Below are 17,494 nucleotides of genomic sequence, written 5' to 3'. Positions count from 1 at the left end.
AGATCAGCCATCGACAGTGAAAATAATAAAGTTCATATTGAGGATCCATACCTGCCAGGCACTGGCAGAAGAGACAAAGCCTTGCCATTATGTAAGTGGGGGGTGGGGAATAGGCAACAAACAAACAATTAAACATAAAGCGTGCCAGGTAGTAAAACAGGAAAAAGAACAATAGGTAAGAGGTTAGGGAACATGGGCTGCCAAATGAATAGATTCCTTGTGCTACTCACCCCAGAGAGTCATCTGTGAGGGGCGCCTCCCTTGGAACTCTCTCCCATTTGGAATGCCCGCTCTTCCTGTTACTGTTGCTGCATAAAGAATGGCCCCCAAATATAGTTGCTTAAAACAATCATTATTTCCTCATCTCGTTTGTTTCTGCTGGCCAGGAATACAGGAAGTGCATGGCCAGGTGGCTTGGCTTGAGGTCTCTCCTGCAGTCCGATCAGATGGGGCTGGAGCTGTAAGAGCGGGTGGTTGGAGCTGCTGCGGGTGCCTGGACGGCTCTCTTTCTTCACTTAGGCTCATGGTTTATTCAAGGGGTCTCCCTAATGTGGAGCAGTTTGAGCTTCTTCTCGGCGTGAAGCCCTCTGTGCAATCAGACCACTTATAGGGTGGCCCAGAGCTCCAGGTGAGTGTCTCAGCAAAACAGAAGTTATAACACCTTTTGTGGTGGACATTCCCTAGAGAGACCCCGTGATTCTTGTCCCTTAATGTCTGCTCCCTGTAGAATCCCTTCCCCTTGAGGTTGGCAGGAAATGTGACCTAATTCTAATCAATAGAACATGCCAAAACAATGGTTTGTCACTCCCATGATTACGTTATTATATGGCAAAAGCATAAAGATTTTTCAGGTGCAGTTAATGTCCCCAATCATTTGACTTTGAGTTCTTCAAAAGGGAGCTGATCCTTCCTGGGCCTGAGCTAATCATGTGAACCCTCTAAAAGAAGGCCTAGATCCTTCCTGAAGTGAGAGGTTCCAAGAAGCAGAGACTCCCTCTGTCCATCGCTTGCTGTTATGGGCTGACCTGTGTCCCCTCTAAATTCATATGTTGAACCTTTAACCTCTGGCACCTTAGAATGTGGCTGTTTGGAGACAGAGCATTTAAAGAGGTGATTAAGTTAAAATGAGACCATTAGAGTGGCCTCTAATCCAATCCAACTGGTGACCTTATAAGAAGAGGGAATTAGGACACACAGAGCGACATGGGGATGCACGTACACAGTGAAAGGACCATGTGAGGACACAGCAAGAAGGCAGCCATCTGCGAGCCAAACCTCAGAAGAAACCAGACCTGTGGACACCTTGATCTCAGACTTCTAGCCTCCAAAACCGTGAGAAAATCAAATTTGGTTCTTTCAGCCACCCGATCTGTGGCATTTTACTATGGCAGCCTGGGAAAACTAATACACATTGCTTGAAGAAGTCAGCTGCCATGAGGTCCACAGTCACAATAACCTGAGGGAGCTTGGACATGCATCCGTCCCTCCTTGAGCCTCCTGCAAAGAGCACAGCTCCGCTGACATCTTGATTTCATCCTTGAGAGACCCAGCTAGGCCATACCCAAACACATGACCCAAAGAAAGTGTAAGATAACCACAAATGTCATGGTAAGCTGCTATGTGTGTGGTCATTTGTTATTCAACACAGAAACCTAACCCATCTTTTATGATCAGCCTTGGAAGTCACAGCGCTACCTCTCCTGTGTTTTACTGGGTACGAGTGAGCCATAAGCCCACCCTGATTCCAACTCTGGGATGGGAGGTATTGCTGTGGCCATCTTTGGAAAATACAGGCTGTGACATCTGAATAATTGAATCTTAATTTGTGGTTTATATTTGCAACTGTAGCTCGCTTTCTGTGTCTACATCATCTGAATTTACACTGCATGTTTTCTGCAACTGGTCTTTACATGGGCTTCTACTGAGGCCCATTTGAGCCCCTCTGGAGGATGGCTATCTGTCCCTTTGAGAAGCCACCAACATACACAATACAAGCGTATATTGTAAAACGGGCTTCTTCAAACATGCTCTCCATTTTCGATGGCTCTTCCGTCAGGCATTTCCTCATGATGCCTGAATAGATAGAAACAAGGTTATTCCTTCAACCTTGCTTTGCTACTCCTGGTGGCTGGTTCCATTGGTTGCGCCTGAGAAAGCATGAGCGTGGTGAGCCGACTGGAAGTGTGTCTTGGCATCTTGTGAAGTGTCCTCTAAATTAGGTACACTCAGCCAGTCCCCAGGAGTGTACCTGCTCTGGGAAGCCCCCAGTCAGGACTTGCAAGACTCCTGGGGTATGAAGAAAAAGCCAAAACCCAGAGCCCTGGCCAGCGGCTGGAATATCAAAGGCACCTGCCGAGCTTCGTTAGCCAGGCTACCGTCTCAGGTAGACCAGCCAGGAAGGACCTTGGAGGACATTCAGGCATCTGAGGCCCGGTTCCCTTCTACAACATCACCACCTAGTGGACCTGCCAGAGTGCTTCTCCACAGGGATAATAATAACCCAGTTGCCCCGGGGAAGGAAAAGGCAGGTTCTACCCAGAAGAAAGAGGCCTGTTCATCAGTTTGAATCTCTAAGCTGCCTTCCTTGACCCCTTTAGCAAGACAATAGTCCTGACAGCTGGGCGAGCTGTCAAAAGAAAAGAATTTTCTAAATTCTTCTAGTTTCATTGGCTGACTGGATCATAGTTTTACTGAAAGACAAGGGAGAAAGAAGCCACATTACAAGGCACAAGACAGGGGAAGTCCATTCTTTCTACTTCAGAGATAGTGGGTCAAGAGGAGAGAGGCAAGGGCAAGGTCCTGGATGTGGGGGTATGCCGTGACGGGGTGGGGTGGGGGTGTCAAGAATTCTACAGTGACACACTGTAAAAGGCCGGTGAATAAATAATTTAGACTTTGCAGGTCACAGAATCTCTATTGCAACTATTCGACCCTACAATTGAAGCATAAAAGTAGCCACAAACAATGCATAAACGGATGAGCAAGGCTGTGTTCTAATAAAACTTTATTTATGAAAACAGGAAGCCAGATTTGGCTTGCTGACCCCTGCTTAGAGTATAGCCTATGTGATAACAAAGACACCATAAAGTATGGTGTTTTAGGTAAGACAGAAGCTTATTTCTTTCTCCCATTAATGGTTTAGAAGTGAGCCAAAGCTAGTGGGGTAGCTCTGCTCCATATGGCCATTCAGGATCCAGGGTCTTTCTACCCTTTGCTCCTCTGTGCCTAAGGAATATTCGAGGAATAGGAGTGACTGGAGTGTCACAAGCAAGCAGAATAGGATAAGAGAGGAGCTCAGAGAGGCTGTGTGTGTGTGTGTGTATGTGTGTGTGTGTGTGCGCGCGCACACACACGTGCACAAGAGGATCTTGCAGGCCATGTAGTCTTTGTTCTACATGTGAAGGCAAGCCTTGACTTTTCTCAGAGCCACATGATCTGAGTTACATTTTAACAGGATCCCTCCAGCCACTGTGTAGAGAATGCACTGGGGAGGGAGTCAGGCAGGCAGCGGGGGGACCAGTGAGGTGTCCATTGCAATGATCAGAGCAAGAGACAGTGGTGACTTGGACCAGGGTGGATGTGGTCAGATTCTGGATGTACTTTTAAATGGAAATGTGCTTTTGTTTTTTTCTGCTGAGAAGACTCTTGACACTATTCAGCTTATTGAAAGTTGATCCTCCAGAAAATCATGGATGAAGCTCTGTGTAGGCCATTTACACTGGGGATATGACCACAGGTCTCTGAGAAACACTTAATTTTTGAGCATCATTATAGCAAATAGCTCTACATAAGAAGGCGCTCTGTCTATTTTGTTCGACTCTAAATCCCCAGGGCTTAGCACAGTGCCCACTACATAGCGGGCCATTAATAAATATTTCCGGAATGATGAATGAATGAATTTTTCTAACAAAACACAAGAAAGCACATTGTATAGCAATTAACACTGAGTCTGCCAATAAACTAAGCCGTGTGGTACCTTCCACGCAGAAGCACAGCTTCTACTTTTGAGCTCCCACTGTGTGAGGCTGAGGTGAGTACCAAGAAGGGATGAAGGTACTGACACAGCCAGCCCACTCCTAGCTCAAGGGGCCACAGCCTCGCAGGCCACTGGGCTGTGCTTTGGTAAAACACAAGGTCATGGGCTTTTACAGTCTTACTTCCTTGAAACCAAGATGGTTAAAGTTGCAAATTCCAAAGAGCTGCACGTTCATAATCTTCTACTGTAAAGACAAAGTATAAGCAGGAAATTGCTGGGTCTGCAACCTTTGAACAAAACGTGCTGTGAGGGTTAATTTTATTTGTCAGCCGGACTGGGCCACAGGGTGACCAGATATACGGTTAAACATTATTTCTGGGCATGTCTGCAAGGATGCTTCTGAATGAGATTAACATTGGAATCTGTAGACTGAGTTAGCAGATTGCCCCAGCCCCACCCCATCCCCCACCCTCAATGCGGGAGCCCATCGACCCTTTGATGGCCTGAATAGAACAAAGGACTGAACAAGAGAGAATTCATTCTCCTTGTTAATGGCCTTCAGGCTGAGATACTGGTCTTCTCCAGCCTTCTGGCTGAAATTAGAACTTATACCACTGACTCTCCTGGTTCTCAGGCCTTTAGATTGCAGATTCGGGGAACGGCCAGCCTCCATAACTGAGCTGAACCAATTTCTTGTAATAAACCTGTCTGTCTGTCTATCTATCTTTCTATCTATCTATCTATCTATCTATCTATCTATCTATCTATCTATCTATCTATCTATTATCTATCAATCATCTATCGATCTACATCTATCTATCTATCACTTATCATCTCTCTATCATCTATCATCTATCTATCATCTATCTTTCTATCTATCATCTATCATCTATCTAACACCTCCAATTGGTTCCATTTCTCTGGACTTTGGCTTCCTACCTAAAATGCAACAGCTTTGGAACAAGAGGCCTCCAAAAGATTTCAGCCTACATAACCCACGTCTTCAGACTCAGGCCTGGTCCTTGGTGTCCTGCATACCAAAAGGAGTGACTGGCTGGTGGAACAGGAGAGGGGCCCATGTCAGTGACTACTGATGGGTAATTGAGATGAGAGAGCGCATGGTGGACGGCAGAAAAAGCTGGTCCTGGGAAGTCCTTGCTGCAGTGAGGACTGGGGACAAGTATGACCTTGTCAGCTTCTCATATTACCCACACGGTAAAACAGATCCCTTTACTCTACGTGTGTCCCTCCACCCCATGACCACACACACCACACAGGCTTTACTCTGAATGGAGTTACAGAAAAAACATGGACTTCGAAGTCGATTGCATCCGGATTAGCACTCGGTACCTACAAAGCATGGCTTTTTTGTATTTGTGAATAAAGAAAGAATGTAGCACAGTGGATGGGCATAGACTATTTGGTGTCGGATTTTCTTGGGTTCAAAGCCAGGCTCTTCCACCTGCTGGCTGTACGACTCCAGGAAAGTCCTTAAGCTCTCTGTGCCTCTGTTGCTTTGTCTGTAAAATGGAGATCATGACAGAACGTGTCTTGTAGGATTTGTGAAGACTAAATGAGAAAATAGTTATAAAACTCTTAGAATAGCACCTGGTCAAGGGCCATCATTAGTATTTTCTGTGTGACCTGGACAAGTGACATGAATGATCTGAGTCTCAGTTTCTTCATCTGTAGAAGAAGATAACAATATTGACCTGCCCCTTGGTCGTGAGGATTGGTTGCAAAAGTTTATGTGTGAAACAAACCATACAGACATGCAAAGTAAATGAGAATGGGGACCATCCCCCTAGCTGCACTTTGAGCATCCCGAAGACAGTGCAGTGGTTAAAAGTGTGGTTTCTGCATTAGGGTCGCCCGATTTAGCAGGAAAAATTACAGGACTCCGCATCTGTTAAATTCAAATTTCAGAAAAACAAGGAATGATTTTTAGCATAGGTAGATCCCATGCAATATTTGGGACATCCTTATAATAAAAATTATTTTGTTGTTTATCTGAAATCGTCAACCCTATTCTGGAGGTGAACTAACTGTGTTCGTATCCCAGGTCCCCTTCACTATACAAACTTGAGCAAGTTACTGAAGTGCTTCAGGCCATGATTTTCTGGCTTTGCCGGTTTTTAGCTGTGAAATGGGGGTACGAGAGTGCCTGCTTCATAGAATAGTTGTGAGGATAGATGAGTTAAGGCAGATGATACCCTCTGCCCAGTGCCCAGCACTCAACAAATGCACACCATTCATTCAGTAACATCTTCTCGGTGAACATTAGTTGGGGAACCCTTTGCGGCCAGGTGACATCCTGGGTGCTGGGGAAGCTGACGTGGCCTCTGGACTGAGAGCGTCCTCCGGCTGTGGCCTCCCTCCACACCCACGACTTACAGAAATTTCACTCCAGTCTCATGCCCTTAGTTTCCTAACGGCTCAGTGAGCATTCATTTGCATTCACTTGTTTTTCTTTGCAAATGTCCTCTTTTCCCTTCCTCCGAGCCATCATGACTATAAGTCATTACCTGTAGCTCTACGCTTAGAAAGAGCCAGGGCTGGCACCTCCTCATGGGAGGGTTCTCCTGGGTTATTTATTGTGACCGAGAATGCAAATGCATTGGCAGTAAACATAAGGAGGAAAAGCCACCTCAGCGGTACGTGCGGAACGTAAATGCAGATGGAAACGGTGGGAGACAGTGTCATTTTTAGTAAGTAGAGCAGATACTACACTTTGCTGAAAATATGAAATGCCAGGAAATTCTCCTGACTTTCTATGTTACTGAAAGAAATTTAAAGTTGACCTGTTTCTTCTTTCAGGACCTCGGAATGACATTATAGTTCATCATATTTGGTACTATTTGATGTGAAAATATAAAACAGCAAATAAAAATCTAGAAAAGGATCGTGGGGAAGAACAGAGATCGACTCCACTGTGTCAACTCCCATCACCTGCATAAAAGATCCTCTCTCAGCGCTGGAAAATTTTCTTTGTCTTCTGGTCTATTTCATACCAAAAGGATCTTTTCCAAGTGCTTGAAATATATTCCCCTGGTCTCTGTGGATAAATGGCATGTGGACTTAGAAAATAAGGAGCCTGAGCTTCCCAGATCCATTGAAGGATGAAGAAACATTGCCTTGTCTTGAGTTGTTGATGTTAGTGGAGAAAAGACTTCTTCTCTACTCCTGGCGCCTCTGCCCATGTGGAGGGGCCCCAGGAACATAACACTCCCATCATGAACCTGCGGGCTTCACTTTCCACCTGAGACAATGCAGCATGTCCTAACGGGACTGGTGAGTTAGGACAGAGATGGCTCCAGCCCATCTTACCCTCCCTCCTGGTCTGCATGCGGAGAGCAAGCATGTCCCCTGTTCCTCCATACTGTAAGTCTGTGACCAGGTCTATTTCCGGGTTCAGTGTTAGGAAACCCACTTGCCTGTAGATAATAAATCACAGTCGCCAATATAACCTTTATGAATAATAAAGGTGGTATTCTGGCATTTTCCCATTTCTCAGTGGGTGCAGTCTTGGAAGACTAGGGGCTTGTGTCTTAGTCAGTTCGAGCTGCTGTAACAGGATACCATAGACTGGGTGGCTTATAAACAACAGAGATTTATTTCTCGCAGTTCTGGAGGCTGGAAGTCCAAGACCAAGGTGCTGGCAGATTAGGTGCCTGGCGAGAGCCCCCTTCCTGGCTTGCAGATGAATGCCTTCTCCTTCTATCCTTACAGGACAGAAAGTAGAAAGATAACCTGTGTCTCCTCCTCTTTTTATAAGGGCACTAATCCCATTCCTGTGGGCTCCACCCTCATGACCTATTCACCTCTCACAGGCCCTACCTTCACCTACCATCACGTTGGGGGTTAGACTTCAACAGATGAGTTTTAGGGAGACATGAACATTCAGTCCAGAGCTGCTGGTGACAGATTGAGTATCCAGGCTGGTCTTCAGAGCATTATTATCTTTTTCGGGGTCAGATACAATCCTCAAAACACAGGTAGGAGATTAAGAATGAATCACGCCAGGGCTGAGCAGCAGTGAGCTGGAGCCAGGACAAGTGTCAAGACCGCTATTTTCTTCTGAGTCCCCAACTTTACTTTCATATACTCTTCAGCTCATGCGATCTACCCTCGAAAGTAAATATGAAGATGATGGAACTAACTAGGCTGGCAACACAACCTAGAATCTCTCAGCCCTGCCACTGAAGATGCTGATCAGGGCTCTGGGTCATTCGTGCGTGTGATGGGTGGGGTGAGATGAAGATGGAGACCTGAGCAGGTTTCTCTCTGCCCTAACAATTGTTTCTTGCAAGGCGAAGGGAATCAGCGGTGCTTTTTCTCTGGGTTTCTAGCAGACTTCTTGGAGTAGACGTCTGGAATGTATGCAGGAGAATGTTCCTCAGGGCTCACATATAAATCTTAGAAAGTGCTGGGGATTCTGAGGTAGCACTTCTATTACCGTAGGCCTCATTTCCTGTGTTGCTTTGGTTCGTTGTCTGGCTGACGGCAGGAGCGGTTCAGGTTTAAGAAGAGGCTGCCTGGGGCAGTGGCCACAAGAGGTGGGTTTTGTCTGAGGCTTTCAGTCTCAGCTCTGCTACCAATTTGTTGGGAAAAATCATTTGTGCCAATTAGACCCGACTTTGTAAAGAGTTGTCCTGTCTGGGAGGCAGGTAAAAAACCAATTGCAAGAACAGGCGATCAATGAAAGTGACACATTACTTATGCCTCCAATTTTTCTTAGACAGTTAGCCCTCAATTAGCTCTCTGAGAAATAGAGAAAATAAGTGTACTTGCCTTGCTAATAGGCACATGGTCAGGACTGGACAATTTATACAGAGCGTTTTCGTTCCAAGATGTAACGCACCGAGATAGTGGGATTAATGAGCTTCTGACTTGCAAATCTGGAAAAATTCAGTTCTTTTTTTATTCTTCTCCGTAATGGTAAAACAATAATGAAAATGAACGAGGCCCTTTCCCCACTTTATCCTGGTCAAAAGAGTACTCGTCTTGGCCTGAGGTTACCTTTTCTCCTACGAATTTATCATCTATATTCCCAGCTCAAATTCTACTGAAATGCACTGGGCCCAGGTCAGTAGTCGTTTATGGTTGGTATCTATTCTGATCAGCTGGGCATCCGTTCTGTTTGGTTAGTACCTGTGGAGCACACACCCTAAGGTGACCCCTACCCCGTGAGTCGTGTTCTCTACAGTCCCATCTCTTTCAACGAGGGCAGAACCCGTGACCTGCTTCAGACCAATAGAATAGGTCAAAGGTGATGGGATGTCACCTACTGATGAGACTTGATAACCACAGAGAAACCAAGTTATGTTGTGAGAAGGCTTGTGGAGGCCACCGCAGCTGAAGAGAGGCCTTCCGACCAACAGTCAGCAAGTAAAGGGGGCCCTCGGTTAAGAAGCACAAACTTCCAGTTATAAAATAAGTCACAGGGATGTAAAGTACAACATAGGGCATACAGTCGATGACTTCATAAGTATGTGTGGTGACGGGTGGGTACCAGACTTATTGTGGTGATCACTTCGTAAGGTATATAAATGTTAAATCACTATGTTGTACACCTGAAATGAATATAATATTGCATGTGAACTACAATTAAAAATAAGTTTAAAAAGAAAAATCCACTGCCACACACACACACAGGAAAAAGGAAAGAAAATGAGGCTGCCAGTCCTATAATCTCAAGGAAATAAATTCTACGAACTACCTGAATGAGCTGGAAAGCAGATCCTCTCCTCGTTAAGGCTCCAAATGAGAATGCGATCTGGCTGATACCTTGACTGCAGCCCATGAGACCCTGTGAGCAGGGGACCCCGCTGAGCTGTGCCACGACCCCTGACTCACCAGAGCAGCGAATCCATGAACATGTTTTGTTTAAAGCCACGACATTTGTGGTCACTCGTTACACAGCAGTAGATGAATTCGGTGCACGCTCCACGCCAATAAGTAAATCTCTGGTTATCACCCATTTCATTCATTGCACAAGGAGCCACATGCTGCTTTGTGATGCACGATGTTACCTAGACCTTGCGTGGTAACTATAGCCTCAGGTAATTATGCCTTTTCTTCTTAACGGGGTTGTAAGTCCCAGGAAGGCAAGAACTCTGTTCTTCTACTTCTTAAAAGGCCCCATGGCACATCGAAGTACTTGGCACACAGTAGGTACACAGCCCTATGCAATTTGAGTTTTTGACCCTTCATTTGTCCAGCTAAACTAAATGGGTCTTAAAGACAGAGACATGCAGCAAAGGTTTTCTGAGCACCTACTGTGTACCAGGGTGGACCCCAAGCACACAGATAACAAGTCAGAAATCATGCAGTCCAGGTGTTCACGGTTCAGCCCAATGGAAGAGACCTTGCAATCTCATCTTCTTACCACGCAGAATCAGGAGGCACCCTCGAATTCTTATAGTTTCTTTGTCAGTCTGTCCAACGACGATTCCACAGAGCGGGTAGAGAAACTGAAGTTCTTCAGTGACTTGTTGTGACTTTTCAGTTTGCAAGTAGAAGAAGCATAAGGCCCCTGATAACACTCCATTTACCAGGGAGTAAGCTACGAGGATACATGTGCGCACTCTGCCCTTCTTCACAGCCCGGGGCAGGCAGCCCTTCAATTCTGTGACTCAAGTGGACAGAGCCATATTCAAGCAGACCAGAGAGCAACGCCATATTAGGCAGGAATTATGTTTTATTCATAGGTTTACAGAATATATCGAATTAAGAGGCATATCATTTGTTAACTCTATTTACCAAAAAGAGCTAAATATATATTCAGCCTTAAAATGCATTCATTGTAGCTTGCATACTGCAAAATTCACTTTCATATACATATAAACTATTCTTATTTTGCCTATGTTATGCATTGAAAATACATAAAAATGGTACCAAATGGCATATTGGCCTATTTTATCACAGGTCTTATACATTCCTGATAGTCAAAGGGGTTGAATGCAGTTTCCTACTAGAAAAAAGGTAGATTCTGATACAAGCAATGGAATGATGTAAAGCTAAGAGTGTCTCAGTTTACTTCTCAGTAGCTTTCCATGTCATTCTTATTTTAATGACCGTTCTAATTGGTTCTCTTCATTAATAATTGGGATGCTGTCAATTTGTGTAGTCGCGCCACCCTCTACTTGCAAAGGAAATCAATGATGACTTTTTCTTTCCTTCCAGTTTATTTCCATTTTCCCCAAAGCTTTCCCTCCACAACCATCTGCCCTGCTTTTCTGCCCATCCCCTTTACATGTATCCCAAGTCTGGACCATCTCACTCACTGCGTCAACAACCAGATTACTGCATTCTATTCCAGGACGCTGTTTAACAGACTCTTTGGCCACTGCCCACAAAGCTGCAAGTGAGGGACAGATACCTCTGCAGAAGAATCAGGAGCTAGCTAAAAAGATTTTCTTTAGGTGGCATGCAAATAGACTCCCCTCCTGCCAACCTTCAACCACTCTTTCTTTATACCCTGGTCAAAGAAATTTCCATCGTGAGTGTTCTTGGCAGCCAAACCTCCAGCATCCCACGCTGATTTCTTTCCTAAAATATATACAGCCTCTCACTCCGTGGGGAAGAAAAATGCGGCACTGCCATTTCCAGCACGCTCCCCAAAGGCTGAGTGTGGCCGGGAGCAATTCATCATAACTCGTGCATTCAAGTTTTTAGTGTTTCCCTCACAAAACTGTTCTTGTTTATCTTGTGGACATTGTGACAAGAACCATATGCATCTCAACCTTAGCATCCTTTCCATAGCCATGTGAGGGGAGAAACGACCATGCCATCTAGCAACCCTCTTCAGAAAAGAAAATTATCTGAAGCTTCCAAAAGGCTTTCAAGAGTGGGGCCTTGCATGTAATAGCAGTTCTATGGTGTTTAATTGTTAAATGGACCAGTTGATTGGATGGTGTCTATTCAGCACTATTTTCCTTCTAGCTATGCACATTCTGTTGCATTTTTTATTTTATCTTGAGGTGCTGCTATATTCAAAATCGTGATTACAAAGTCTGGAGGGCACGGCAGTGTCAAAGGAAGAAAATACAAAGCCTGCTATTCAGAAGGGAAGTTCTAGCTTTGACACTCACTACTGGATAATCTCGAAGAGGCAACTGACTTCTATTTTCTTTGTCTATTTCCTTCCCTCTGAAATTAGAATAATGTCGGCCCTCCGATAAACTGAAGAACTATTTATGAACAAAAATGAGATGAACACAAATGTACGCTGAAAAAAAATACAACGCTTTGCTGAAATGCAAGGTGGTCTTATTACCCACTGCTGAAGAACACAGCACCATTTACACCCAAGGTTTAATTTTAGTCTTCCTAAGAGATCTACCAATGACTCCATGGAGTTTGGGAACAAGTCCTCATTTAAGGCTGTGTGTCTTGGCCACACGGTTATGCAGAGGGACTGAGTCTGGGAGCCTAGCCACAGAGAGTATAAAGAAGAAATAAGCCAAGATGATCAACCATAGGTGATGGGAAGAAAGACACAATCACAGCCCCCACTAAAGCTATCTCCATGGGGATGGTCCCCATGTCTCTCTGCTTTGGATTTTTGTTGTTGTTTGTTTTTGTCTTACATTATTACTGGAAGAAAGACTTCTTGCACAAATTGTTTAAAACTTGAAGGACTCTTGGGATGGAGCAGTAAGATTCATGAAGCAAAGCTTCCATCTCCTCGTGCCAAAAACATCTACACTCCTTAAGTAAGTCGGCCAGAACAAATATCTCCTCCCTCAGCACAGGGACTCTGCAGAGTGCAGACTCTGGTCTGGTCTAAAAGTTTTTTAAAAGAAAAAGAAAAGAAATCCTGATGGCAGCTGAGTGGATGACCCACCCTCTCACACTCTGTTCCCCTCCCCCCATCACGCTTCAGATCTGTCTTTCATCCTGTCTCATCTGGACTCAGCACTTCCTCTTACTCCTAGCTCCGCACCTTGTGCTGCCTGATTTTCCAGGTTCTAGGCAATGGTTGCCAGCGTGATGAGTGCACGTGGTTAGCCCCAAACCTCACCCTCACAGCCGAAGCTGAGACATTGGTGCACCACTCCGCAGAGGCCGCCCTGTGAAGATGCCCCAGCCGCCTATCTCTATCTGAGTCGGGAACATCATTTCGACCCTGCACGACTGGTGGGCCTGTCTAAACGCCTCCTACGCTGTTTGCCGAGCACCCGCCCTTCCACCCAGCCTTGTCTGAGGGGTTCCGTGTGCCAGAGAGAATAGCTTGCCCGTCTTGACAGCTGGAGGAATAGCAGAGCTGTCCTACTTGCGGCCTCCAATTCTGGGATCTGAGTCAGTTCAAATAAACCAGGAAAGCAAAAGAACGCAGAAGGAAGAGTGGTTTGTGCCTTAAAAAGGTAAAAACAAACCACTTTTCTCTCCTGTTTGCTCGGTGCTTCGTAGGAAAGTTTCAAACAACAACATTGCTATGCGCGGATGAGTCTGTCCATTGAAATCCCCGGAGCCCTTGGCCTGCAGTCCCAGAACGTACCCAAGAGCACTGTCGTGACACGGACGCATTGTTCTCTAAGTGCTGTATGTTGCCTCCATCTGCACTGCTTACCGTCTGGAAACAACAAACGCATTCATATTTGTGGCAAAACATCTACCTACTCATCACTTGTCAAACAATCATTCAAAATAACAATACGGTACAATATGTTTGTGCTACTTTCATGGCTAGAAGAGAAGTTATTGGCTCGCTCTTGGACAGTCACCCCGAAAAGCATTCATATCATATTTTTTAAAGAAAGCCAGCTAACCGGGCAGAACATCCATCTAGAACCTTCCACAAAACCAATCCCCCACAAGCTTCTTGATGGTCCACACCAGAGAGGCTCATTTTCAAACTGGCCATCTGGTCCCCTGAGTGCAGACCTGGTCTGTGGGATTCAGAGTCTCTGGCTCCAAACTCGGTCCCTACTGATCAGCATGAGACCCCCCCACCTCCACCCCGGCCTGTCTAGGATGAGCCTCCTGGCAGCATGTGGCCCAGTGGAAGCACGTGTGTTTCTCTGCTAAGGACTGAGAAAGGAAGGGGCCTGCCATCCTGAGTTCCAGGTTCTGTAATTTAGTGCCGCAGCAGATCTGGAAGCGCTGTGCTGGTAGCGCTGTGCTGGCAGCAGCCGTACCAGCAAATCAACGAAGCGGGACTGTTACGTGAATGGGGAGGTAGGCAGGTGGGCAGGCAGGTAGGTTGCTATTCAATTACTTGAAATATTAAGTTGCCCAGAGGGCAAAGACATGCATCAATCAAAGGGCTATCTCTAGGTTTCAAAGAACGTCGAGACTTGTGTAAAGTCCTCTTTGACTCCACAAAATCTTACCTTAAAAGTTCTCACCAGACAGAAATACCGGTTCTATTGCTCTAAAGGATAGAATAAAAAGCACCATTCAGTCTTTGGCCTGTCTGCTGGTTACCCGCACACTCAAAGGATGGGTTCAGAGAAGCAGGTGAGTCATGGAGTGCATCAAACAAGCATCGTTGCTCCGACCTCCACAGGGGCCAGCTTTGAACCACAAGAAGAGGGGAAAACTCGTTTGTCTCACTCCTGGGCCTACAGCCCGTGCTGGACCTAGACACGTGTCAGCAGAATACTGTCTCTGTAGCAGAGGAAGCAATTTGTCAAACATTATTTTGTTGACACACCCATAACAAGCATCCATACGAGCCAATAAAATAGCCAAGGTTCTGCTAGTAAGGGGTGGGGGGCAGGGAGGTTCAGGAAATTGGGATGGCTCAAAATAGCATTGCTGAGTGTTATCAGATTTTTAAACTTATCATCAGCAAATCTTTTCAGCTGACTTTCGCTTTAAGAGTTCTTGCCAAAAAGATTGCTAAAATGGGATGAGAATGGCCCATAGTTCGGTCTTTTTAAAAAGTTTCATTATAAGAGTTGTCCTATCTTATCCTATTTTCTTTCCTCATAAAAAAAAAAAAAAGCACATTACTTTCCTAGATAGCAAGAGTTAATACTGTACTCTTTTCTCAGGAATTACAAGCTTGAAGGTATCTTTTTAAGTGGGAGAATGGGCATGTCATGCAGTTAGCCAATAAACGCAATCCCTGATTAAAATGTGAGTTCTAAAAGTCTGAAAACTTCTATTTCCCCAGTGCATTTTTAATGTCAGAGCTCTGAACCTGGCTTCTTTCAAATTTTTTCTTGGTCCTCTCTTCTGAGAGTTAGTGCTAAGTGTCTTTTAAACTCGCCCATCACGCCTTCACAAACTTAAGTCAACAACTATGTGTTCAAAAATCTTTGTTTTCCCTTTGAAACTGGATGCAAAAAAGAAATCTCTCCTGTCAGTGGAGACTGCTGTGAAGGAACGAGGTGCCTGTACATAAATCTCCTTAAATTTTTTGAACAGCTGCTTCTCTTTATCCCACTGGTATATCTGGGAGAATGTATAGTCACTCCCCAGGGCCAGGTAGTGATTCTCTTTAAAAGAAAAAGGTTGCAAGGTCATGGCCCCCCGGGATGGAAGAGCCTGGATCTCCACAAACTGCTTACTGTTCCACCTCATGACCCTGGAGTCCCCGATGAAGCGGGTGAGAGAAAGATAGAGGACATTCTGCATTCGGAAGCTCTTCACAGCCAGCACATCCTCCATGTTGGGGATGTCGCTGTGGGGAACAAACTTCTTGGAACTTTTATTCCACTGGAGGATGATGGGGACCTGGGAGCGGCTGGACAGGATCAGATGTGATTTCCCATCTATGTCCACAAACTCGGCATCTGTGTCCCTGAACCACTCGTGCAGAGACTGGTACGAGTAGAACCCTTTGCTGTTCCATTTATAAACCGTCGACAGACCTGCTTTCGAGCTGTCTGCGATGACAAAAAACACTTCGTCGTCGATCTGAAACAGCTCGATGTCGTTGGGCTTGGAAATGCGAGAGACTTCTATGTCTTGGAATTTGACAAACTTGGTCCAGCTCTCATCGTATTTGTAAATGTGAGAGCCACCAAAGAGCTGGGCCACCACCACGAAGACTTGGTCGTCGATGAGGATGGCCTTACAACCCACGATGGACTGACCTGTGCTCCAAAAGAAAGGAGAGGGAATTAGAGCAGCCACGGCTAACGATGCTCCTCCATGGTGAAACTGGGGCCCCGGAAACTGCTGACGAGAAATGTAAAATGGGGCAGCCGCTACGGCAACCGGTGTGGTGGTTCCTTGAAAAATTAAGCAGAGAATTAGCATTTGATCCAGCAATTCCAATTCTGGCTCCTTGCCCAAAAGAATTGAAAGCAGGGTCTCAAAGAGATACTTGTACATCCATGTTCACAGCAGCACTATTCACAATAGCCAAAAGGTGGAAGCAACCCCAGCATCCATTGATGGATGAACGAATAAACGAATGTGCTATGCACGTACATTGGCATATTGTTCAGCCTTAAAAAAGAAGAAAATTCTGATCTATGCTACAACATGGATGAATGTTGAGGACATTAGCTAGTCACAGATAAATACTGTATGATTCCACTTACATGAGGTACCTACGTAGTCAATTCATTAGGACAGAAAGTAGAAGGCGGCTGCCTGGGTCTGGGAGGAGGGGGAAATGGAGAGTTGCTGTTTAATGGGTATAGATTTTCAATTTTCCCCATAATTTAAAAAAATGTTAAACCTTTTTAATAAATTGTGCCTCCATAGAAATAGGTAAGCGCTAGTCACCCGGGCTTCTGCATCTTAAGAGACAGACGTACAATTCAGAAAATTCACTAACACGCCAAATGAACTTCAGGCTATTTAAAAAAAGTATTTCCCAACTCCATAGGGCGGGATGAGGCAATCAAATGGGGCTTCTTCTTTTGGGTGGGAGCGTAAAAAGGTAGGAGTCAGGTCTCAGAGGCACGAGGAAAAAACTTTCATAAGGGCTCTCAAAGACATCTGATGACCAGCGCCAAAGGAAACCAAGACAGAACAGTGTTGAACCTTGTGACTCTAAACCGGGTGGCCAGGGTTCCAAACGCAGCCCCACACCCAAAAAGCTTCCTGGCCCTGAGGTTAACTCAACTCTGTGTGCTCAGGCTCCTTGTCTATGAAATAAGTCTAAGGCTGCTGCCAGCACTAACCTCACAGGGCAACTGTAAAGACTAAATGAGAAATTTCATGGCTAGGGTTTTTAGTACTGAGTCCCCATACACAGGAAGTAGTCGATAACTAGTAGTCATCATTATTAGATCACTGAAGCCATTGTCCTGATAATCAACAGACTTAGCCCCTTTACAGACTGCCCACTGCATAAATCCCATAGAAGAAGCAATGATTTGAATGATCTAGCTCAGGCAGCACAAAACGAGAACTCTGCTGGAAAAGGGGAACGTTTTCAGTAGTGACTCCCCCAAAGGTCAGGATCACCTCCTACCATCCCCTCCCACTTGATTTCAGATCCCCAGACCCTCCCCCAACTTCGCCATTCCAGCCAGCAAGAAATAGTACCACCCACATCTCGAAAAGTGTTGACCCCTCCATCAGGATCATTCAATGAAAAGTTATTTC

The 17,494-nt window shown here is 45.3% G+C and overlaps 1 protein-coding gene across 1 annotated transcript in view; it reads right to left on the bottom strand.

The window, feature by feature from the left end:
* Positions 1–10,658: 10,658 nt before the first annotated feature.
* Positions 10,659–17,494, bottom strand: part of LGI2 (leucine rich repeat LGI family member 2) — a 30,526-nt gene continuing 23,690 nt past the window's right edge. Inside the window, exon 8 of the mRNA XM_039838066.1 lies at positions 10,659–16,026. Coding sequence (XP_039694000.1) covers positions 15,209–16,026 — 818 coding nt within the window. The 3' untranslated portion in view covers positions 10,659–15,208. The remainder of the gene's footprint in view (positions 16,027–17,494) is intronic.

The sequence above is a fragment of the Pteropus medius genome, unplaced genomic scaffold (assembly GCF_902729225.1).
Source record: "Pteropus medius unplaced genomic scaffold, Ma_sr-lr_union100, whole genome shotgun sequence".
Classification (NCBI taxonomy): Eukaryota; Metazoa; Chordata; class Mammalia; order Chiroptera; family Pteropodidae; genus Pteropus; species Pteropus medius.
Note: the sequence above shows the minus strand (reverse complement) of the source record. Positions and strands in the feature narration are given on the sequence as shown.